This window comes from Meleagris gallopavo, chromosome 11 (assembly GCF_905368555.1).
Source record: "Meleagris gallopavo chromosome 11, MGAL_WU_HG_1.1, whole genome shotgun sequence".
Taxonomy (NCBI): Eukaryota; Metazoa; Chordata; class Aves; order Galliformes; family Phasianidae; genus Meleagris; species Meleagris gallopavo.
In genome coordinates, this window is record NC_139414.1 from 1,972,772 (window position 1) to 1,996,611 (window position 23,840).

The following is a 23,840-nucleotide window of genomic DNA, read 5'->3' on the forward strand; positions in this document are numbered from 1 at the left end:
GTCTTTTTTTCCTGTTATTTAATGACATTGTTCTGCCAGGAATGTCTTCAGGCTTAACAGCAGAACAAACCCTCATTACCTACGGAATAACATCTGTGTGCATACACACACATGTGAAGTCACTGTAGTTCTGGTAAGCTGTACTGTTTTGTTTGCTCACAAGATCTGAAAAAGCTATCTCCACAATTATTATGCTGAAATAACTGAAGATGGTTTTTCTTCTTTCTTTCCTTCGTTCTACTCTGTTTCTGGATCTTCATCAGCAAATAAAATCTCATGTAATGTCTGATCGTTTAACTAACCTGTGCAGGCTGTACACCCTGAGCTTTCTGCCTGCAGGTGAGGGATCTCTTCACAGTTCTTGCTGTCCACTACCTTCAGCAAATAGAAAACTTTGTACTTAAATTTAGAGAATATGTGTTAAATAGTTTAAAAGGAACCTGGGAAGTGGAACTAGCCAGAACTCTCTTCATTTTCATCCTTTGATTTTAAACACATGCTGGTAGCTATCTCTTAGCCTTTAAAGTAGCATAGCCTCAAAAACTGTTACCTTTCTTGGCATGTAATTGAACTCTGTGTTGGATCATTTAAAAGAAAAGAAATGTTGAAGCTGCCATTTCACTATATTTTCCCTTTCTTTTGAGGCTTATCTTGTTTTCCTTGTTTTTGTAGAGTTAGAAAACCCAACCAATTCAATAAATGTATGTATGCTGATACTGTCTTTCTTTTAAGCAGCTATGGTGTTTAAACCTTTGATTTTCAGTGGGAGTGTGCTGCTTCTTGCTGTCAGGATTTCTGATACATCTGATACGTCTTAGTTTGCTGATGCATCTCTGTATGGCTGAACATTAGAAGGATTTTTCCTGAAAGCAAAAGCTCAAGATGGATATCTGTGTGATACTGGCACCAACCGTGTCGATCTAAAGGAGGCAAATCCTTCAATTTTTGAACGGGAAAAAAACTTTAGTGTTTGAAATGTCAATATTGAATCAGTTAAATATTTTCTTTCCTGATGGGTTTCAGTATACTGCTTATGTTGCGGGGCATTGATCTTTATGGATCTTCATTGCCATTGCCAAAGCAGTGCTTGGGATGGGGTGAGGAGTAAGTTGCAGCAAAGCCTTTTGAGGTGCAGTTAACCCTCTGAACAGCTATGCATCAAACTTTTCACGTGTTTTAAGTGCAAACACTGCTAGGTAGATTACTGGGATGTTAATATTTAATATATGAGGGATATTTTTTCACTCTTCTTAAGTAGTTTAGGTGACTTTTGCTCAATCTAACACATTATGACACTCTCAGTGAGACAGGAGCCCTTTTGTTCTGTTGCATGCATCGTGCTATTCCTGTTACTTCTTTTTTGGAGTAGCATGAGTAGAAAGTTCTTGATATGTTCTGTTTTCTGTTGGCTTTCACTTTTTCATCTTACTAGGAAATCTTTCACTTGTCTTTGTGAGAGTTGAGTGAGGAATGCTGTATCACAGAATCACAGAACAGCCAGGGTTGGAAGAGATCTCAGGGATCATGAATCTCCAACCCCTCCTGCCACATGCAGGGCCACCAACCTCAATTTCCAGCTTCATCAAGCAAAGTAGATTTTCCTACAGCTTCTCTCTTTTCACAGATTTGATACGTGTGTACAGATATTTTCATAAGCTCGTAAGTTGTCTCAGTAGTTCTGTTACTTTCAGGATACTGGATACAATTCTCTTAGAAGATAGGAAGAATCCAGCATCTCCTGGCTTAACGTTGCTATAAAATATTCAGATGTCATCTAACAACTCAACTTTCTTCCTGTAAGTGTCTTGCAAGGCTTTGGCATCTTGGTTTTCTCTCTGTAGGAAGTTTTCTTATAATATAAGAGGTATTATAGGTAGGTATTGTTAAAATACTGAATTCTGCTTGTGTTCAATGTAAAAATCTGAGTATCTTCCTCCTCTGTTGACTTCTGTCAGATTTTCTTTTTGTGAAGTGTTCCACCTTGAGCAGAAACAATTATTTTTATCAACTATACTTGAGTTCCTAGGATCCTATGATTAAAAGGTGATTATTAAAAAAAAAATAATAATAATAATATGGTGCTTAGGAGCAGCTTCATGTTGTTTTTGCTCTGATCTCTGAAACAGTGCTGGGGGAAATGGAAACTGCTGAAGACTGCACTCAGAGCTGGCTGTCTCTTATATGCCTAAAAGTGTTTTGTCTTTATTACAGTTCTGAGTTTTGTTATGGCTTAGGTACAGTGTGCTATATCTTGGAGTTCTGATTCTCACTTAGAATCTTCTTTTTTTCCTTAAATCAAAAAGTTCATAACTCATAACATACAAGATTTTCAACTTACAGAGATCATGAGAGATGAGCTGCAGTGCTGTATTTGTTTGTTTGCTTTTTTAAAGAGAGTTATCAAAAACACTTCTGTCAACACTTCAAGTAAGACAAGAATGAAGAGGCACTGTGCAGGAATTAGATTATTTCAGTATCAGTTTTGAAATCTTTTTCTCCCTGAAAAATATCCTGAGTTTCCAAGCTGCATGATCTGTCATATTGACTCTGAGGGAAATTTCGTGCTAAAAAAAGAGTAATCAGTTTTGTTATGCTTGGAAAGGTAATACTGAAAGACCCGTGACTGGCTGTCATAGGACAGCCAACTCTTAGTGCTGTTGAAACAGAAGATACTTCTTCCAGAAGTTATGTTATTGCATCACTTGGGTTTTTTGCATCTGCGTCCTCCCACCTGCTGCCAGTAGCAGGTGGTGGATGAATACTGGATTAGGTGAAACCTTCTGTGCAGCTTGTTAGTACATATACTGCAGCAATGAGAACTTCACTGTGGTGTTGTGGTTACATTCAGCAATACTTGGTGTCCTTGACCTCATCTACAACACGAACCATTGATCCAGGTGCATGAGTTTTGTCCTAAAGCTCTTCTTACTGTTTTTGAGATAGAAACAATACTGTAATCAGATTTCATTGATGCTGATGGAAAAACTCCCCAACTACACAATTGCTTAAATACTCATGGTGAGATAAAAATCAATTCTGCTATCTTGGCACAAGGGCAGTAGTTGAAATGAATACAGACTGCGTGCGTTAAGGGTGGTGGCTTCCTTATATCTACTTGTGAATATTGGTCAGATCAAAGATTCCAGCAGAAGCAAAATGGTATGAGTTAGTCTCTTATGCAAGTTTTTTTTAGTAACTCGTCTTCTCTGATATATTCTTAAGCAGATACATGCTCAGAATTAGGCTCTTAATGTCTTAAATGAAATCTAGACAGTAGATTTCATTTTATATATATGAAATATATATATCTATATATAAAACCTATATATATAGATTTACCTATATAGTAGATAGAAATATGGTATATCTTAAGAAATATTAGAAGTCATATATATATAGATAGGTGTCTATATATATGTGTATATATATATATGTATACACCTATCTATATATCCTTACTGAAAAATGATCCTTGTCTCTCTGTAGAAGCTTTCTTTGCAAGCTTCTTGACCAGTTCTCTTTAGTGTGTAGATTAAATTAAACAGATCACTTTTTTTTTTTTTCAATTTTTTAACAGCAAATAAGTTCAAAAGCTTTTGTATGTCTGGGTAAGCATAGATTTTTGCAAAGCCTCTGATATTTTCTTTTGCATAATTGTTTGTGCTGCAGTTATTTCTGACTATTAGGTAAGCAGTAGCAGGAAATAAGCTCAGAGTAATACTCTGGGTTTAGGAATGAAACACTTTCCATCAAGTTTTATCATATGAGTATAATACTGTCACGGCGTTCTGTTACCTAGTGTTACATGTTCGTATGGACAGCCTGGCACTGGAAGACAAAGCTTGCACATTTTCCCTAAAATACAGTAGTACTTTTTTTTTCTTTGCCCTACTTGCCTGGCCTTCCTTACTTATTATGAGAAGTGAGTCGTCCTGCTCATCTCGTGTCATTTGTAGAAGACAGAGTCAAAAGAGAAATGGGGGAACATACTGTAAAGGCACTACACAGCAGAGCAGGAGAAAGGGGTAGATAAGAATCCTGAAAAAAAACCTGGCTCTAAAGTGGCTGGAGATGTTTAGGCTAGCAAATGGAAAGAAAACATGGAGGCAATGTCAGTGCAGAAATAAAAATTAACAAAACAGCAGTAATGATTGTAAAGAGGTAGTAGCAGCGTGAGGAGATCATAGAATGATAGAATGGTTTGGGTTGGAAGGAACCTTTAGGATCATTCGTTCCAATCCCCTGCTATAGGCAGGGACACCTCCCGTAGCCCAGGTTGCTCACAGCCCCATCCAGCCTGAGATGAGAATGAAGTTACAGAAATTGCAAGTAGTTCTGCTCCTGGCACTGCAGGGATAAATGGGGGCAAACTGTGTCACAAGAACAAGAGAAGGCCAGAGAAGGGGCTGAGTGGCACGCTTGGAAGCTGCTGTGAGCAAACAAGCAGACACATGCACTGTGTATGTGTACATGTACGTACACTGTACTGTATGTGGTGCATATCCATCTACATCCACATACGTTCTTCCCAAATATCTTTTAAATTGTATGTTCTCAGTCCTGATTTTAGGTTGGTGAGTGTGAGTATGGCTAGGAACACATCCTGTACTCCCGTTGAAGAGAAGTATGGAGTGCTATTTTAGTGAGTAGTTCCATAGTTCCTACCTACCAGAGGCAGAATGCTGTCTGTGGAAGTTGATTGAAAATTCAATTTATTTTTTAATCCTCCCCAAGAAGTGCTGTGGGTCTTCGTTATTCCATCCGAAGTTTTGTTTATTTAAATGTTCCAAAACTAGAATACCCAATGTTGCTATTCAGACCCAAGGTTTGCTAAATTGCTTCAATTGTGATATAGTCAAAGCACGTGTATGTTGCATAGTTCTACAAAAAGTAATTTTTACATTAAGCATGCAAGCACAATAAAAATTTATTTTCCATGTATGATGCCAGAATCTTCCAAATAACAGATTCATTTTGCAGCGAGAATGCAAAGTCATTTAATTTTGGTGCTTCCAGATAAGGACTCTTTGTTGGAAAGTGGACACTATTGAAGGGAAGATATTTTCATTTTGGCTGCTGAAAGTATGTGTGTGTGGCAAGTAAAGTGCCTTAGAAATTCTACAATTCTGAATTTTATGCTGGAAAGCATTGTTACTCTTCTCTGGAAGTTAAGAAATGCTGGGGCCACTGCATGTCAGCTTCCAAACAAGCACAGTCCTAGGGGTCAGAAGTACACCCATGTAGGAGAAAGCTACTACTTTGACATAAATATATATTTGTCTTACTAGAAGTTTCACAGGTGAACGCTTCTTCCACCACAGAGAGTTGAGCTCACTCTCTGTAATTATTATCTCAGTGGAAGCACCTGACACTTAAAGTTCTGCTGCCCTTCCTGTTTTCTGGCCGTATGTTCGACAGTTCTAAAGCAGAGGTTAGCTGTATCTTTTTTAAAATGCAGTATTTCCTCAATATTTGTTATTCTTTATATATCTATGAATGTGTTTTGCATCCATGTAAAATGTATATACCTTTTTGCTTACCAGATAAGTTTTGAAAAGCAGCTTATCTAAGCATGAGCCTGACGTGGGAAATAGTGTAAAGAACTGCAGGGCTGGAAGAGGAGCAAAGTGCTCCTACTGAGCTCCAGAAATCTCAGGAAGGAAATTGAAAATTTGCCTTCAGAAAAGCTGAAGCTTAAAATTGGGAAAAATAATACCTTTTAGTAAAAGCAAATCCTGCCTTCTGGTGTGTGTGCAAATGCACATTTTCTACCATAGCTGGAATAATTTTTTTTTTTTTTTAACAATGGATAAGGAAATGTATTTTAAGTTTTACATTAAAATCTTAGTTGTAAATCCTACATCACTTTGAAAACCTTTCTTTGAAAGGCGACGTTAATGCTCCTAAGCTGGTAGCTGAATTGGATCTGTTCTTGCCCTTTAAGTGCAAGGTGTAGCTCACAATGCAGTTTATGGTGATCTCATTAATAATTACCATTTTCAAAAGATGTTAAGGAAAATAAAGTATAAATATTTATAGTACTTTTTGAGATTTGAACTTTTCTTCGTAGCTGGCTCCAGGGTAGTCCTATTCTAGTTTATTGTTCAGCACGCCTCAAGGAGGACATAGCTTTTAAGTATTTAGTTGAGAATTTACATAGCAAGACTTTAACATAAGGCCTACTGTTCATTAAGAACTGTTTTTCATCAAAAACTGAGGTTCTTTCTGGCTTTATAAATGATGGATACATGCAAACATTAAAATCTGTATCTTTCAATTTGAATGAAGAGATTCCTTCCTGCATCCGACTTCCCATCAGCATAGAATTCCAAAAGAAAGTAAAACATTCTTCTTTAAAAAGACAATTTTTATGGTTCTTTTATAGTTAGAAATGCATAGCACAACTGGATGTATACTTGATATTCACAGGTAAGTAATTTCCCTTTTATGGGAATGCCCAGAAATTTGAGTTGAAACTCACTCGATCTTTCAGAAATGTTGCCACTATGAAAGCAAATATTATGACAAAATTAATAGTTCTAATTAAAAAAAAAAAAAAAAAAATTGTCTCCTCCTGTAATCCACTGGAAGTTATTCAGAATACCATTTTTACTGCAAGATTTTTCATCTTTTTCCACTGTTCTCCTACTGGTGCAGTGGAACAGTGTGAGAGCTCTGCTGAATTTTAGGTACCATGCTGTGTTCTTCGAGGCTTTCAAGATGAAAATAGATAAAATGATGAGCAACCTGTTCTGACCTTACAGCTTTGAGCAGGAGATTGAACTAGAGGATTCTGATGCTCCTTCCAACCTGATGTACTGCAATCTTATGATACTGAGTTGCCTTTTTCTTTTGCCAGAATGGAAAGAAAGGAACAGAAAATCCAAGTGATTTGACTTTTTAGCCTTGCCCCCATGGTTCCGTGTGCGTATGTAATTGCAATATCTGTAAGGATCCAGCTTTCATGATTTCCCAGTAGCACATTGTAGGAATTTAAGATTAGTTTCCTGCTTCCTTCTTTGTTTCAAAATTCTGTTGTCTTGAAATAGGTTGTGTATACAGTGCTGTAAAGCCTCAAAATATACCCTCAAGCATCAGTCTATTTTACTTGCTTTCAAAGAAGAACAAAAAGCAATTTGGATACAACTTTCCTCTTTAAATTGAAAGTGCATGGTTTTGTCCATCTGCTTTGCCATTACTATCCTTGAACAGACATTTTTCTGGATCATCTAAGTTCTGTAGAGAGCTGCAAGTAGACCTGAGTGTATTCTTAAACCTTCTTTCTCTGCAGGTAAAGTAGGCATTAGAAAATGTATTTTTGCTCCCAAGCAAAAGCTGGTCCAGATAGGTATGGGCATAACCAACTTAATACACTATCCCAGGTCCTGACTGCCTTTTTTGTTGAAAACAATTTAATGTTCAAGTTTAAGTGTATTTGCACAAGACTGCAAAATACTAAATGTAATTTTGAGACTGCAAATTGTCTTAAAGTTAACAGGAAACGAGAAGTTCCTTCCTCTTGAATCATTCTTTGCTAAGTTCTAACCAGACTTACTCTGTTGTTTCTGTTTTTCTCTGAGAAAATTCCACAATTTCAAGATACAACACAAATCCAGTGAAACAGAATTTCAGTTGCTAGTGGAGAAAGTGCAGGAGTCTTTATGACTGCTAACGATGAGCTTAGAAAGGAAGAACAACTCCTCCCAAAATCTGTAATGCAATTCCTCCTTCTGAATTGTGATTATTGGGCACCAGTGAGCACTTACACAGCAGTACTTTGTGGGCAGCTCTCAGGCACCCTTGTACATAGCATAGCATGGGAGGTCTCTGTTCTCTTGCTACTGGCAAAACCTGTGCGTGGTGTGTTGCAGTGTTACTGCTGGTTGTGCTTGGTCAAGAAGGATCTTACCTTCTGCTCTTTCTCATTTATAGACAATAGTTATGCAGAAAAAATAACTTAGACTAGCTGGCATAGTAAGAAAAAAAAAAAAGATGTAAGAAAAATATATCCAGTAAACCTGTGTTATGGACTCTATCTTGCTTCATTTTAGGTTAGCTGACATAGTGGGTAATAAGAGATCATATCTTCCCTGCAGGGCTCACTCCACGCTATTAAACTCTCACAGCAGTGCTTAACTCTTGCTTCCCTAGCAGGTTTTCCACCTACATAAAGCCAGTGTAAGAGGTGCTATCTCTGCCATGTGTTTTGTCCCATAGTCGTCATTATTTTGGCCAATTTGTTATTTCTTGTGACAACTGATATCACTGATGTCCACGACTGTGTGTTTCTGTAGATCACTGTTCTCCATGTGGAGGCCCCTGTTATGCAGAGACTTGAAAGTGAGCATTTGGTGTCGAGGCTAGGAAAATAAAAAGCTCAGTGCACTCAACTTTTTTATTGCATTGAATTGCTCAGTGCTCCGCAGTCGTAGTCTGGAGATCAAAGGTAGGTTCTCTGTCTTTCACACCATTCAGAGCTTGTCAGGAGTGTAATTTGTTTCCTAAGGAACGGAGAAAATTGGTCATTCTTGCCATCTGTGTAAGCATATTAGGTTTGTCATTGCTGCCATGCGCTACGCTTGCTGACAGCTTCAAAGCAGCCGTTTATAAAAGTGTAATCAGGACTTTTAATGCTGGTATTAAACTTAGAATCTGTGTTCACACTACAAAATTGGAACGGCAGAGGCTTTAAGCAGCAAGTGCTGTCCTGCCAGCCATCGCTGTAGAGATGTAGCTGCTGCTTCCTGTCTGACAAAACATCCTGCTTGCTCAGAGGCTTCTTGGCATGCTGTGTGCTTCTTCCACTGCCGTTTTCTTTTTCCTGCATCAAGGAATCCTTCAAGAAATATACAACCTTTCTTCCTAAGTGCACTTACTGTATGCGTTTCAGTCTACAGTTTCAGAATGACGATGTCTGTGCCCAGTAAGCCTAGATGGAAGTACTGGTAATGAAGTGTCTGTGTTCTGCCCAATGGTTGGACTTGCGTTAGTGTCTGCAGAATCTCGACCTGTCAGGTATAGTCACTGGGACATCTAGCAAGCCCATAGCCCTTTACTGAAATTCAAAGGAGGTTTTAATAATGATAATTTATTCCACAGAAATTATTTACTGAAAGTATCAAGTCATTTTTAATCCGTTATGAACTGTTTAATGGAAGAAAGTATTATTTTTGTTCCAATATGCTGGCTATATTTGAATATTTGAATCTTTTTTTTGCAAGATGTCAAAATGCAACAAGGAGTTGGCATTAAGTTTTCCTGAAAAATGCCATGCAGGGTTTCTTGAAGCATTATACATCACAGTGATCTAACAAAAACAGTTTAGTTATGGTGCCTGAAAATGAGCAATTCCAGGAGTTCATATTAGAATTTAATGTTATGAGACTGACATAGGAGTAACCTTAGAAATTAATTTTGCATGAAGAGCATCAGGTTATTTCTCCTGCAGTATCTACTCTTTGCCATCCTTGCATAGAAAGCAGGTCAGGAGTGAAAAGCAAATTCATTCTCCAATTTAGTATGGTCCATGGCACTGTGCTGCCAATTACTGTGAGCTGGACATCTGCTGATTTAAGGAACATGGTCTACCAACTAGACGTCATGTGAATGGATCTCCAGTTCCAACCTATCTGAATAAATTAACTGGTAGTGAAAGGTGATCAACTGTATTCATCTAGGAGCTCATCCCTGGCAAGAAAGTTTTTCTTCGTTCACTTAGTAGAAGAAAAGTCCATTCAGAAAACCGTGTTAGCTGTATCAGGCTTTAAGTTTACTCGTTTGTACCTGAGAGCAGAAATAATGAGTTTTGCTGCTCGTTTTGCTGTAGGATATCAGTCATGCATAGCTCTCTAAAGGCATTGTGTAAAAACTTAACTCCTCAGTGTTTTCTCTTCTGAAAAAGATGCACTGATACAGAATCACGGTCAGCATCGCTGTTATGCTGTCTTGAGGAGTGTAGGATGCTGCTGATGGCATACACATGATTGAAGCTCAATCACCAGTAGATGAACCACCTGTTACCCTTCAAGCCAGGTATTCCTCCACCTGCTGTACCTTTTTCTCCTCTGTAGTGCTTTGTCACAGCTGATCGTGTTCTTGGCACATCGACACTTGTAATGCTGCATCTTCTGGCAACAGATAATTCAGAAGGGAATGTGTTCCAAAAACAGACACTAGTCTAATGAAGGTGTGTATTCTGTGTACTAAAGCAATAACTGTATTTTAACTTGCACTGAAAATAAACTGTTGACATGGGATTGTACCTGATAAAGCTTCCTTTTTTTATTAACTTTTTAAAGTTAAAATGTTCTTCAATGCTCCCGCAAACAGTGTCGCTCTATTAACAAATACATTAAAAATCAAAGTGTGGATTTGGCAGAACTGTCATCTTGTGCCATTTTAGCAGCAGATATCTTTGTTTTTCCATTTCCTCGGTGGTTACATCATTGGCACTGATGTGCTCTTACAAATCCTGTGCTAAAACACGAGATGCTGGCTTCTGTGAAAGTCATCTTCTTTGGTCTCTGCTTCTGTTAGTGTTTGAATGGGACTGCACATGGAGAAATATCCGTATCATGGGAGGTGAGCCTTTGCTATTTCTTGTGCAGTCACTGACTCGAGCTGTCAGTAATTTTATCTCACAGAAGATTCCTAAAGTCCAGCTTCCTACAAGAGAAGTACTGCGCTTTCCCATCTCTCAGCCTGCTTAGTTCAACACAGCACAGACAGACAGTAGTGTAAAATGGTTTTTATTTGAAGAGCACAGATCAGCTCCATTCAGGGGTCAGGAGAGCAGCCTTTTAAGGGTGATGGTGTCTTCAATGTTTATGCTCCTAATCCACATGCTTTGTTCTTCTGCTATTTTGCAGGCATTTGCTGTTTTTCCAAAAGCACTGCCTTTTAGCTTCTGTCTCGTTCCCTGCTTTCCTATATGGACCCAGTTCACTGTTACTCTGTGGACTGGTTTATGCAGTTCTGAGACTGGAAAGGTATTTTTTTATATTTCCTCTCTCATTTTTTTCATTTAAGATTACAAACTCTTAAAAACTGCAACAAAACATTGAAAGTAAGAAGGTTCTTTCTGAATGCTATCTGTACTATCTGTGAGGTAAGCACTTATGTTTAGCCTTTTATTTTAAATTCTCACTATCTACTTGGCATTTTCTTTTGGTGATTTGAGATCTTTTTTTTTTCTTTTTTTAACACAGCTATTGACTCACTCACACGATGGAGGTGTAGCAGATATCTTTTGTGATGGTGTTTTCATATAATGTATAATACTGCTCTAAAACTGGAAGTCATGGCAAGATAACTTGCTTATGTTTTCAACTTCTATTCCCAGAACAGGAATCATGAAAATTCCATTGCTAATACAGATGGTTCTGTGCTAGCCTTGTAACAAAGAATTCTTGACGCAAGATCAGTATTTGAGGGAAAGAAAAGGTTTTTTTCTCAGCACTTTTGTGGATGTGGTCTGAATTGTTCCTTTTCTCCTGTGCATGCATTTAACAGATGAACATTCCTTATCTTGGGTTCTTATTTTTGCCCACATCGTTTGGCTTTACATAATTTGTGCAATCATTAGATCTGATTTCTTCTCTGCTTAAAAAAAAAAAAAAAAAGCTTTAAAAAGATTTTTTTTTTTTTTAAACTTCAGAGACTTCAAGACTGTTTTTGGTGCTTGTGTGGAGGAGTGTGCAATGACATCATGAAGGTGTTTGCATCAGCTGTAGATGTGGCTTTCTTGAAGGTTTTTCTGCTTAATTCATGATATCCACTTAATATAGAGGTATTATTGTATATGACTTAAATGATGCTTTCCTGCAATCCTCCACATCATTCTTCTTATACTTACTTTGGAGCTTTTTAACATGGTACTGTGTGCATGCGCCTGTAAATTCAGATATAGATTCGGTCACAGGCTGTATCACAGAGGGAAACAACACAATGCTGGCTGCAAAACTCATGCCTTGTCTTTTTTATAGTCATTGCTTCTTTGAAGTTATTCCTTTATATATACCCTGTTGGCATTTCAAGAAGCATAGGATTCAAAGAGGCATCCAAACCGTCTGTACTTGATATGGTTTAATTCCTGTATCCTCTGCTCCAGTCTTGAAAGAGAAGCCTCTTAATATGTCACATAGGAAACCTTTTTCACGCTTTTTTTTTTTTTAATGAAGAAAGCTGCACTTTAAATCAAATACCTTTTTTTTTTGTTCCCATTTGCTTCTGACACCAGTAAATGATTCCAAGAACAGCAATTTCCACCAACTGCTATCAGCGATTGTTGTTTAGAGTTGCTAAATTGTTGGCAACCTGCCTTGGCCTTTCTGTCTCTCACAACCAACTATGCAACCTTTGATGTTCTCCATTTTTTTTTTCCCTCCTGGTTTTGATACATCTGAGTTATTTAAGTGCTCTTTGGTTTTTTTATCCCATTTCTTCCTGCTGACAACTCTTCCTTTCTTTGTTAGGCATAGGTTGCACAAAACCCCTGGTAACTCTCCTCTTTGGCTCATTCGTGGCTTGTGGAATTTAAGGAAACACATGAGAATTGGTATTTATTAGAGCTTTATTGATACTTACACAGCCACATCTACAGAGCAGTTGCTGAAGTAGGAGCCCTATTTTCAGAATTTAAATAAAAGGATTTGGATTTCTCTACTTAAATCAGAGTTTCAATCTTTAAATCTGAAAGAGGAAGAGATTTTGCAAAAGATTTCAAAAATGAATAGGTGGATGGAAAAAGAACGGGCTGCAGGTGTGGTGGTGATTCAGGAAAACTGAAAGATGTAAGCAGCAGTCTGGAAATTTGGAACAAGGCTGTGATAACACAGTCCTTGTTTCTGTCTTTCCTGAGTCCAGTTTTTTCTTATTGCTTGGTTGAAGTTTCAATGGAAGATATTAGTTCTATCAAGCCTCTGTTACATTATTCAAACTTATTTTGCTCCTGCATTTTTTTGCACTGAAAATGCTTTTTTCTATTTACTTTCTCAGTTCCTCTTCATTAGCCTTGAGATCAGTAGTAGAGTAGACACGTTTGTGAGTCACTGTATGGTTTTATGTGCCAAATTTTTTTCTTCCTGGTATGCTGCTCATTTTTTTTTTGTGTTACTGTCTCTTTTCATAACTCACAGCCCTTTCATATTTCAGTTGTTTGAAAATTGATCCCTTGCCCTTGAGGCGAGAGCTTTCCAATTTGTTGAGCTTTATCTCTGTATAGGGAGAACAGTGCTTTGTAACTGGGGCCGGTGCCACGTGCTTTGCTTTCTGCCACCAGCTTGTTTCAGTGGACCTGCTGCTACCTGGTTTGCTCAGTCCTAGTGCTGCTGTAAGATGCTGAGAGCAGTTTATACGGTCTCTATCAGTGTATCCCTTCTTGGATCTCTCATATTTGCTAAGTGCTTGAATTATTGAGACCAATAAATCCTTTCCTAGAGGCTACGCAGAGTCTGACAGTCTTTCTTTTGTCCCCACGCTTTACACCTGGGCTGACTGCTTCTCACCTTCTGAGAGCAGGTGCTCATGGAGTATTTGTCCTTGACCTGTTCTCCTGACTTCTGTGTACCTAAACTCATGATTCCATTGCATAAAATGATAATGGGCTCATACGTATGAGAGGTTCTGTGTCAGTAAACGAGCTATCAAAAGTAGCTCGCCTACTTTTTGGTTGGCAAGAAGAAAAAGATTTCTGTATATGTGCATATATTTCTGTGTGTATACATGTATATATTCTGAATATATTCCCTTAAAGTGGAAAGCTGCCTGGCCAAGTGGTCCTCTTTTTGAGTGGCCAGATAACCATCACAATCTCTAGAAGTCATCTGTTTCTCTGATAGAGAAGACAGTTGATAGTGCCTCTCCTCAGTGGAATTTAAAGTAGGATCCAGCCCTGCAGTCTCAGCCACAAATGGCATTGAAACTTATTTGAAAGAATGGATTAAGGAAGATCAATTTGACTGAGGGATCTCGGCAGTCTTTGTTGGATACTTTTATTAAAAGATTCTGGGTTTACTTGGAAGCAGTGGGGTATCAAATTAGAGAAAAGTAGAAGACTTCACACAACAACTTTAGCTGCAGTCCACAATGTGGTCCGTAGGTTTTTAGCAGCTTGCTAAGAGGTGTCTGTTCTCATGGCCACAAGAATGGTTTGGAGCTTGGGTTAGTCCCTAAGCTGAGTGCTCAAACTCTGCTTTTCTCTTGAGACAGCTGGATCACCAGCAGAACTGTAACGAGCATATAACGAGATGTTTTACTGAGAATTATTATTGATGGTTTACTCTTAGCTTTTGTAGAAGTATTTGGGTCCTCCCTGAGTTTGGAACTAAACATTCCAACTCTAGTTCTTGTAGTTGAAGTGCATAGCTTCAGGCCAGCTGCTGCTGAATTATATAGTGTCCCCCACCTTCCTTCTTCTTCCCTACTTGCTAAATTCCCACGATGAAGTTTAGGATGCACATGTATAGAAACTTTATAGGAGCTTCAAGTTGACATGAAATTTTGTCTAAGTCAGTGCTGTGTTTTTTGCATTCCTTGCTTGCGTTACTTCTCATAGTATTCACTGCCAATGTCAGACTGGTTAGTGATGTGTTTGGCACAGGTTAAGTGTAACAGACAAAGGTTTGCCTCAAGCCTGCTGGTGGAGAAGTGGGGGATTGGGACAGCTTGGTGACTGCAAGTGAGTAAACATGTTAAATAATTGAGTATTTTAACAAGCACCTTACGTACATGTTTAAAAGGCAACAACAAGAGTGGAGCTACTGTAGGATCTGTGCACTGTAAATTTGAACTGCTTACTGGAAGTTTAACCTCAGGCACTGGCTGTTAGCACTTCCCTCGTTTGGTCTATGTGTGTGTTCTGACTTTTGAGATTGAGATTGTCGATGTGAGGCTCCAAATCCCGTGACGCTGTAATCAGGTTTGTGATGTCGCTGGATCCTTTTTGAAGCTGCTGGCTCAGGCTGTGAGCAGGCTCCACAGACACCAGTTCTGTTTGCTTGGGGGGTTTCATTGGGAACACTGAATGGGAAAGCTCACGCTCCTCTGGGAGTTGTTTTTGGTTTTGTTTTTACCACAAAAAGCCCATGCTGCCCAGCAGGTTCGTTCTGTACCCAGACACAGCACTGTAAATCTGTGGAAAATGCTGACCGATGCTGTACAAAATGATTGAATTTTTCGTCTTCTGAGTTAGCACTTTTTCTTCCATTGGAGAACTCTCGGTTCTATTCCTGGACACCGTTGTGCTCTGTTATACTCACTCCTTTTCTATATGGAATTACACAGTAATTGCCACTCAGTACTAGAGATCCATCTTGTCTGATGGCTTATGACAGCAGGCACTTGTTAGATGCTACATAAGCTTTTTCAGATCCAATGCTGATGTCATACACTTGAGAGGAAGGTGCTAGAAAACAAGCAGTAAAAAACTGTCAGACAATTTCTCCCTGAGGGGAGTGGGTTTTGGGGCTCCTATCAGCTGGTTATGTTACAAAAGATTTTTTTCTCATATTGCTGTTCATTTTTTAATATTTCCTGTACACCTATTTTTATTATCGTTAAATGTAAATACCATTCTAAATAAATGCTTTCTGTCAATGACAAGCAAGTGTGTTGCTGCTTTCAAAGTAGGCTAGCTAATTTTTGAACAGAGAACATCTCGTCCCAGCTACTTTACGAATAAAATAACCAGCAACGAAAAAGATATTCCACCTTTTGCGATTTAAAGAAGTCCTCCTCGTTCTCTGATGAGTACCTGCAAAGGGATAATACATGTTGTTGAGTTTTTGTGGCCATGTATGCTAGATGCAAAGTAGAATCCAGTCTGCTTAGCCCTAAATGGTACAACTCTTAGCACTGTTCACAGCCTGGCTTTGCCCACACTGCCATAGTTGTGGCATAAGATGCTGGACAGTTTTTACTTGGCGTAGCTTCCTCTCTCTGTCCTGTTTTCCCTGTCGCTTCTCATAAGCTATCTCTGGGCTTCCTGATTACTTCCTTTTTAAGATTAGTAATGACTTCTCTATTAGAATAAGTAATGACTGTTGTATTGCAGTGACCATTATACTGCATTTCCAAACATCAGTAGATGTACTTTGTGACAAAGATGCACTTAGTGTTAAGCTTAGCTTTTTTGCCTAAGTGCATGTACAGCGGTAAGCTAGAATGTCTGCACACTGATTAGACACAGGGAAAATGTTACATTTTTGCATACTAAAATGTCTTGCTGTTAATAATCTACATATAACTTACCTATGTCTTATGATTAGGAATTGTGAAACGTGCATACTTCATGGATTGCCATTGAGTTCTCACTTCTAAGAGAATGTTAAGCAGCTCCTTATGTTACAGATGTTGGTTCCCTTACTTCCAGTGCTGTTGCCCAACCTGCTATCAAGCTTATTTTGGTTCTCTGTGTTACAACGTAAACAGGAAATAACCTGTAAATGGTATAATGCTCAAAGAAGACCAATCAGTTAAAAAGGGAATGTGTTTCTACAATGATTGCAGATTCTGCCATGAGTCTATTCAATGATTTAAGGAAAGAAAAAAACTAACACCTTTTACCAACATTTAAAATAGATATATTCAGTTGTGTAATTGTTGTTTCTGTTCAAAACAAAGTATTTCAGCTTGCTGAATTGCTCAGCATTCATTTTAAACACAGAGAAGAATTTAAACACTGGCTGTAACATGTGAGTTGTCCCATTGTATGAAGGCTGAACCCTGCATGGCCCAGTTCCCACATAGACCAGCATGCAGGCGTTTTCCCCGCTCCGTGTTACTCCTTATGTAAGACATTGTCACTGAATTTCAACAGATACAAAGAATTCAGATTCCTACATGCTGTTACTAGTAATTACACTTAACAGAAGGTTCTTTTCATTATCTGTTGCAGTGCATTTGCCACTATGAGAGCACATCACTGGCATTATGCTCAAGCTTTTCCTTGCCACTGTTGTAGGTTTTTGCAGAATTCAGACTGCTCACTGAGTGGTGCAAATCCTACTGGGGTTTGTATGTGCCAGGACCAAACTCGTTTACAGAAGCTCTTTTAGGGGGCTGTTTGACTTCTTGCATTTCAGTCTTACTTCCTGTTCAGAAGAATTGAGCTGGGAAAACTCTTGTTTGCTCAGATCTACCTCATTAATGTTTAATGATTGTTTTGGTTTATTCTTAACCTTTTGATTCCACAACTGATAACAGGATATATATATATATATTTTTGCTTTTGTAAGCAACTTTTTTTCTGGAAAGAATAGAGTGTGATAATAGAGCTGTAAAGATGGGCTTTGTAAACAAGGCTTAATTATGTCCCATTCAGCTGCTGGTCTGGAGAAATGTTGATGTGATATGGGAGATGTTCTTTGTAGGTGGATTAAAACCCCATCAGCCTCCCCAGGCACCCTATTTAATAAACCAGCAAAGAGCTAGAGAACAGCTTGGTGAGCAAATTAAGGAAAACTTGACTTGGGGAGACACGGATCTGAAAGTATGGTGGGAGGCATTGGTAAAGACTGAAAGGAGCTTTGCCTTTGATTTCTTATTCATCAACCTCCCACAGTATGCTAAAAAGAACAAACATACTGTGAATCTCTAAATAGAGAGTTTCTGCTGTGTTCATTCTTGGAGTGGAGAGTGGAAGTCAGTCTTGTTCATAGGACAGCTTTCAGGAGGTGTATGGTTCTCGTGAAGTGATAGTGTTCTTTGTTCTAAGTTAATGGAATTAAATTATCCTTACCCTTACTGCCAACCTGGTCAGTGTTGTGTAAGCAGTGCGTAAGAGGAGTGTTCTCATTTCTGGTAGATAAGAGGTACTCAGCTTCTAAATGAGATTTGCATGGAAGCAGAGAATTGCTAGGTTAGTGGATAACTGCCAGATAAACTGCAGTTTAAAAAGCCTTCTATAAGAGTAGAACAGGCAAAATAATCCAATTTGTCAGCAATCCGGAACCAACTAACAAAGGCTAAGGGAATTATATACAAAACAGATCCTCTTTCCATTAACAGGGCTGTTCCCAGTTGTCTCTTGGCCTTGCAGGTCTTCTCGTTCCTTTTTGCTAGTGGGGGTGGTGGTAAGGTTTCATGGCTTTATTTTGAATGCCTTAGAAATAGCCCCTTGCAAAGGACCTGCTCTTCCAAGAGGTGTTGTGTTCTATCAAGGCTGTGGATTACAGGGAAGGGAACCTTCTTGTGGAATGATGCAAAGCCTTAGGTCAGACCAATTCAAGGATACACAGCACTATTCATCCCCCTTCTATAACAGCCTTGTTTTAAAGGGGAAAGAAACAGCATTGTTGCAGTCTGTGCTCATTGTCTGTGCTCATTCTTCAAAACATACGCCGTTACAGAGATCTATTTGGTTTTGAATGTGGGGTACAAGAAGGTGATCTAAAGGAGTATCACCTCAGGATGTGTGTAAGCCACCCAAAAATTGCTGAGGATTTAGAAATCCTAAAATATTCATAACATCAGTTGATGTGCCCTCAAAATAGGGCTCATTTCTGGGGGAAAGGCTGTAATGGAAAATGTTCAGCTGCAGCAGTAAACATCGTGTATCTGTACACACTAAATACTTTACAGGCTGTGATAGAAGGACTGCAATCCAAACTTGATTTTTTTATACTATATTTAATATTCACTCAGCCATGTATAGAAATCAGGTTGAGAAGAAAAATAAGATCTTAAATTTCTACTTTTCCACACTTGCGACACGTTGGGTTTGGTCAAGCGCTATTGCCCACGGTCTTGTACAGCCTGTTACTCTTTCCAACCTCCAGAATTGCTGATCAGTGTCTTTAAAGAACAGAATAAGTTGTCTACAAGTGTTAACAATCAGCACTTTAATTAATTAATACCCAGTTCAGAAATCCCTTATGCATATGGAAAAAAACCCAGTGAAATACTTCTTTCATATCCGAATGTCTGTGCTCTGGGGATAATATGCTGTAACTGCCAAGCCTGATTTCTGCAGGGCACATCAGTCCTGCGCTGCACCACCATGATTGCTCCCCATGGGGGTGTTTGCAGGATGGGTGCTTTGACAGCTCTGTTTCAGAACGTGACACTGAACTCGAACTGGGTTGCCCAGTCTGGGCCTTTTTTCCCTTGGGATACACATTTGCATTGGTTTAACTCACGTTTGTTTGATCTCCAAAGAATCATGCCTTGCACAGGGTGAGCCTTTATCCAGACTGAGATGGCCTCCTGCCAGCATCTCATTTACTGGCTGCAGGCTTACCAGCCAGACAGCAGCCCTTTGTCTCTGAGCTCTCTTCCATTACGAAGTCTCTTTATTTCAGGAGCAGCAAAGGACAAAGTCATTCCAGTCCATGTGGTTAGGTACTTTAGGTTTCTGCTGTTTGTATTGTTTGGGGTTTTTTGTTTTCTACTAATGGCATTATTTGAGTGTTCTAGTCTGAACATGTTTTCCTACAGTTCATCCGGTTACTAACCGTAATGGAGCACTTCCATTGTTTCTCCTGAATTCAAATCTGCTGTCTTTTCCTGAGAGGATGCAAGATAACAGGTACCTACAGAATGCAGTTGAAAATCTGCAAACATGAGTTTGCCCCTCACTATTGAGGAGGAGTTCTCTATTCCTACTGGCAGAGTTGCTCCTCCCAGATAAACACTCAGAAGCGAGACCTGCTCAGCATTCAGTTTCTCCTCCTGGTTGAGAGGTGGACTCCGACAGAGCAAATCCAGACACACAGTGCCTTTTAGTTCTTGCTGCATCAGAAGAACAAGGAAAAGGGGAATCAATACGTCCCGGCGTACCCTTCTGTTGGCAGGAAGGAGCAGTGCTTGTATGGTCTTTGCAGCCTGGAGACCTGTTCTTCCTTGAGACCGTGCATATTCTGCAGCAGTTCTGCCTGCTGCAACTGGGGGAGAAGAGTTGGGTACCTTCATCCATGATGTCATCCAGCCACTCCTCAAAGTTGATATCCTTATATTCAACTACGGTTGTGTTCATTTCTCTTTGGGTCAAGAATCTCTTCCCTGCCTGTCTTGCTGTAGACGATGGAAGGGAAGTGGTTGCACTCATTTGATTGAGGGGGCGCTTTGTGTCATTAAATTTTGCTTTTACTGTATGATGGAAGTATAACGCTCCAAATTTGATTCTTCTGTCATCTCAGGAAAATTTCAACTCATATATTTTTCTTATTGAGTTGAGACTGATACCAAGCAGCGTTTTGCTGCTCCAGGTTCCATATTGCACCTTGAAGGAAAGCAGTACAGTAGGAACTGTCTGATAGGAGCCATTTGTCTCTGAGGCAGAAGGCTACCATTCTTATATACCGTGTTATAACCAGTGCCTCTGTGTTGCAGACAGCCATTCCTTTCTCATCTCACTTTTTGCTGTAGCTAGCACATGCTGTCTCATTTTCTGACATTGACTATTATGTTACTGTTGGCTTTCCGTTGGTGTTGGCTGGCATGGAGAGATACTGGAGAAGGAAATCTCCGTTCATCATTTTATCTCTAAATCCCTCTAATTCCTTTGTAGCGGGAATGAGTGTTTCTTCTTTAAATCATCTGAGCAATCAGTTTAAAATGAAATCATAGAATCATATCTTAGAATGACAGAATGGCTTGGGTTGGAAGGGACCTCAAGGATCATCAGTATCGTGAAGGTTTTTCTCTCCTTACTCCAGGCTGCTAGAAAAAAACTAATAACAGACTTTACATCTAAGATTTCTTTTCATATGCTATTTTAGTTTTCAGATCTGTGATTTAAGCTCTTGTTTTCTGACAGAACAACAGAAGAGCAGTGTGGATGGGATGGGAACATAGATGCTTTTCGTTCCTGCAGTACTTGAGAGAAAGTGAAATGTCACAGTGTATTTTTCTTTTAACACCCCCATAGAAATGCTGCTTCATGCTGTGTGTTGCTGTAGGATCAAAGCCTAAAAAAGTACCATCGGAGCCACCTTAGAGAGCTTTTATATAAGTGAGCTTCATTTTTGAGCTACAACCTGAAGAGAAGATACTCTCAATGATTAGTACTACTTAAATACCTTTGGGGAGTTTTTATTTAATTTGATTTTGTTTGGTGATCTGCGTTGTGTGATTTTGTTTAGTTTTGCATTGCAGTTATAGGAGGTGTACCCTCCAGTTTTCAGTGCTTTCTCAATTTGATTGAAATTTCTAAACGAACAACTTCTGTGTTATTAACAGGACATGGAGCAGATGTGAAATGTGTTGACTGGCATCCAACAAAGGGTTTAGTTGTATCAGGAAGCAAAGACAGCCAGCAGCCGATCAAGTTCTGGGATCCAAAAACTGGCCAGAGCCTTGCCACGCTGTAAGTCCATGCCCACACCCTTCGCTTTGCTCGAATATAAGCTGACTTCATGTTTGTCTCTTTTTAGCTTATTGCCTCACATCTTTCCAGCCATACACAATTATTCAAATAGAAAGCTAATACTTTAATTGTGCCAGAAAATCTAGAAATCAGGTGAAGTCTAAACTTCAAAAATAGTGACTTTAATCACAGCATCACCAAGGTTGGAAAAGACCTCCGAGATCATCCAGTCCAATCACCCATCTACTACCAATATTTCCCAATAAACCATGTCCCCTAGGACCACATCTAAGTGTTTCCTGAACATCTCCAGGGACGGTGTTCCAACCACCTCTCTGGGCAGCCCATTCCAGTGCCTGATCACTCTTTCAGAGAAGAAATGTTTCCTAATATCCAGCCTGAACCTCGCCTGGTTCCAAAGTACAAATAGCAACATCCAGGCATACAGCACAGAGAGGTCTGCTATCCTGGCTTAGTAGCCTGACCTGCTTTGTTGTTGACCTAAATATTTGGAACTGATAAATAATCATGTTTGATTTGTCTGAGAAATTGATATCTGGACAAACAACAATTTTCTTTCTGCGCCTGCAGACACGCTCATAAAAACACAGTGATGGAGGTGAAGCTGAATCTGAATGGCAACTGGTTGCTAACAGCTTCTCGTGACCATCTCTGCAAGCTCTTTGACATTCGTAACCTGAAAGAGGAACTTCAGGTCTTCAGGGGTCATAAGAAAGAGGCCACAGGTCAGCAGTTGTTTGATATTGCAATGTTTTCAAACGTTTGGATTAAAAATGAAAGTTCTTGAGATCCTGATTTACGTGAGATAGGAATTCTAGTATCATACTTTCTGATTGTCAGTTATTTTGTATTTCAGCTGTGGCCTGGCATCCTGTTCACGAGGGGCTCTTTGCCAGTGGAGGGTCTGATGGCTCTTTGTTATTCTGGCATGTTGGGTACGTAGCATTTTCACCAGCACATTGGAAAGATGTTGGTCAGATGCAGATGTTACATTAAACACACAACGCACTTTCCACTTTTGAATGCATGTCTATGCTTATAGTTTTACTCTATCACTGAGGATTTTTGTGAATAGGCTTCATTTCTAAAGTTATATTTTAAAGGATAAATTGCTTGTACACAGTGTAGTCTTTTCTTCAGGGGTGATCAATGATTGAAGCTGCTAGTTTCTTAGAGCTTCTCATGATGTACTGTAATTATTTTGCTTTTAAATGAATAGTTTAAACATTTCCTATGCAATTGAATTCCTGCTTAAGTACGACAGTGTATCATGAATTCGTGCAATAGGAAAATACCTGAGGCTTATTTTTACTGAAGTAGGCACAGAGGAACAGGAACAACTAAATAGCAGAAGTTTTGTATTGTATCTGAATCAGATATTCTTCTCTGTGATAGCTGTTGTTTTTTGTTTTTTTTTTTTAATGCATCAGGGTTGAGAAGGAAGTTGGTGGAATGGAAATGGCCCATGAAGGAATGATCTGGAGTCTGGCGTGGCATCCCCTCGGACACATTCTCTGTTCGGGCTCAAATGATCACACCAGGTATTTTAAAATATTTAAAGAAGGAGTCTGAGGAAATGTGTGTATGTTCAGAATCAAAAAGGGTGCTTGGCATTGGTGAACAGAGAGCAGTTCTGATACACAACCAATGGGCAAAGCAGAGAGACAAACTTGAGTGGGAAGGCCCTGACATTTTAAATGAGAAGTTAGGGTGATGTTTAACCTCCTATCCTTCATTTAAGGAAGCCTTAAGAAACACTGACGTTTCAGGTTTGGGTGAGATTTGAAAGCTGAGGAACTTAATAAATATTCTTTTGGTGAAGAAATATTCCAATCTCCACAATGCTTTGTCCTCAGATCATCTGCTGATCATGTCTCTTTGTGCATTACAAGTGCAGCGGAATGTGCTGTAATGGAGTATCTATAAGTGGGGTGAATTTTTGTGTGTCAATGTGTCTACCAACAAGGTTAGTTTTTTATGTGAAGGATGTATTTAAACAGAGTGGGAAGTTCTTAGAGCTGTCTGGATGTTGGTGGTACCAGTGCATTGTATTTACTTCATGCTTTGAGGCATTTTCTGAATAGTAACTGTACAGTTAATATAGTATAGGATCATAGAATGGCCTTTGTTGAAAAGGACCACAGTGATCATCCAGTTTCAACCCCCCTGCTATGTGCAGGGTTGCCAACCACCACACCAGGCTGCCCAGAGCCATAGTAATGGTTTTTCATTTGAACCTCACGCCTAACATTCAGATTCACTGCTGAACTTGATTAGTAGGAGTTGAATCCTTATATAACCAAGTTAGCATACTAAAATTTAGATAAATAAGTTGTTAGATTAAAAGTAGCTATCATTCTTGACCTCTTGTTGAGCTCATGTAACTTCCTTTTGACAGTAAGTTTTGGACTCGAAATCGGCCTGGAGATAAAATGCGAGATCGTTACAACTTGAATCTGCTGCCTGGGATGTCAGAGGATGGTGTGGAATATGGTAAGGCAGTTTCCTAGAACGC

At 39.1% G+C, this 23,840-nt stretch overlaps 1 protein-coding gene across 1 annotated transcript in view; it reads left to right on the forward strand.

Annotated features, from left to right (window-relative positions):
- Positions 1–23,840, forward strand: part of WDR33 (WD repeat domain 33) — a 63,072-nt gene that overhangs the window by 25,056 nt on the left and 14,176 nt on the right. Inside the window, exons 8-12 of the mRNA XM_085232893.1 lie at positions 21,178–21,304; positions 21,896–22,050; positions 22,182–22,260; positions 22,756–22,866; positions 23,724–23,818. Coding sequence (XP_085089019.1) covers positions 21,178–21,304; positions 21,896–22,050; positions 22,182–22,260; positions 22,756–22,866; positions 23,724–23,818 — 567 coding nt within the window. The remainder of the gene's footprint in view (positions 1–21,177; positions 21,305–21,895; positions 22,051–22,181; positions 22,261–22,755; positions 22,867–23,723; positions 23,819–23,840) is intronic.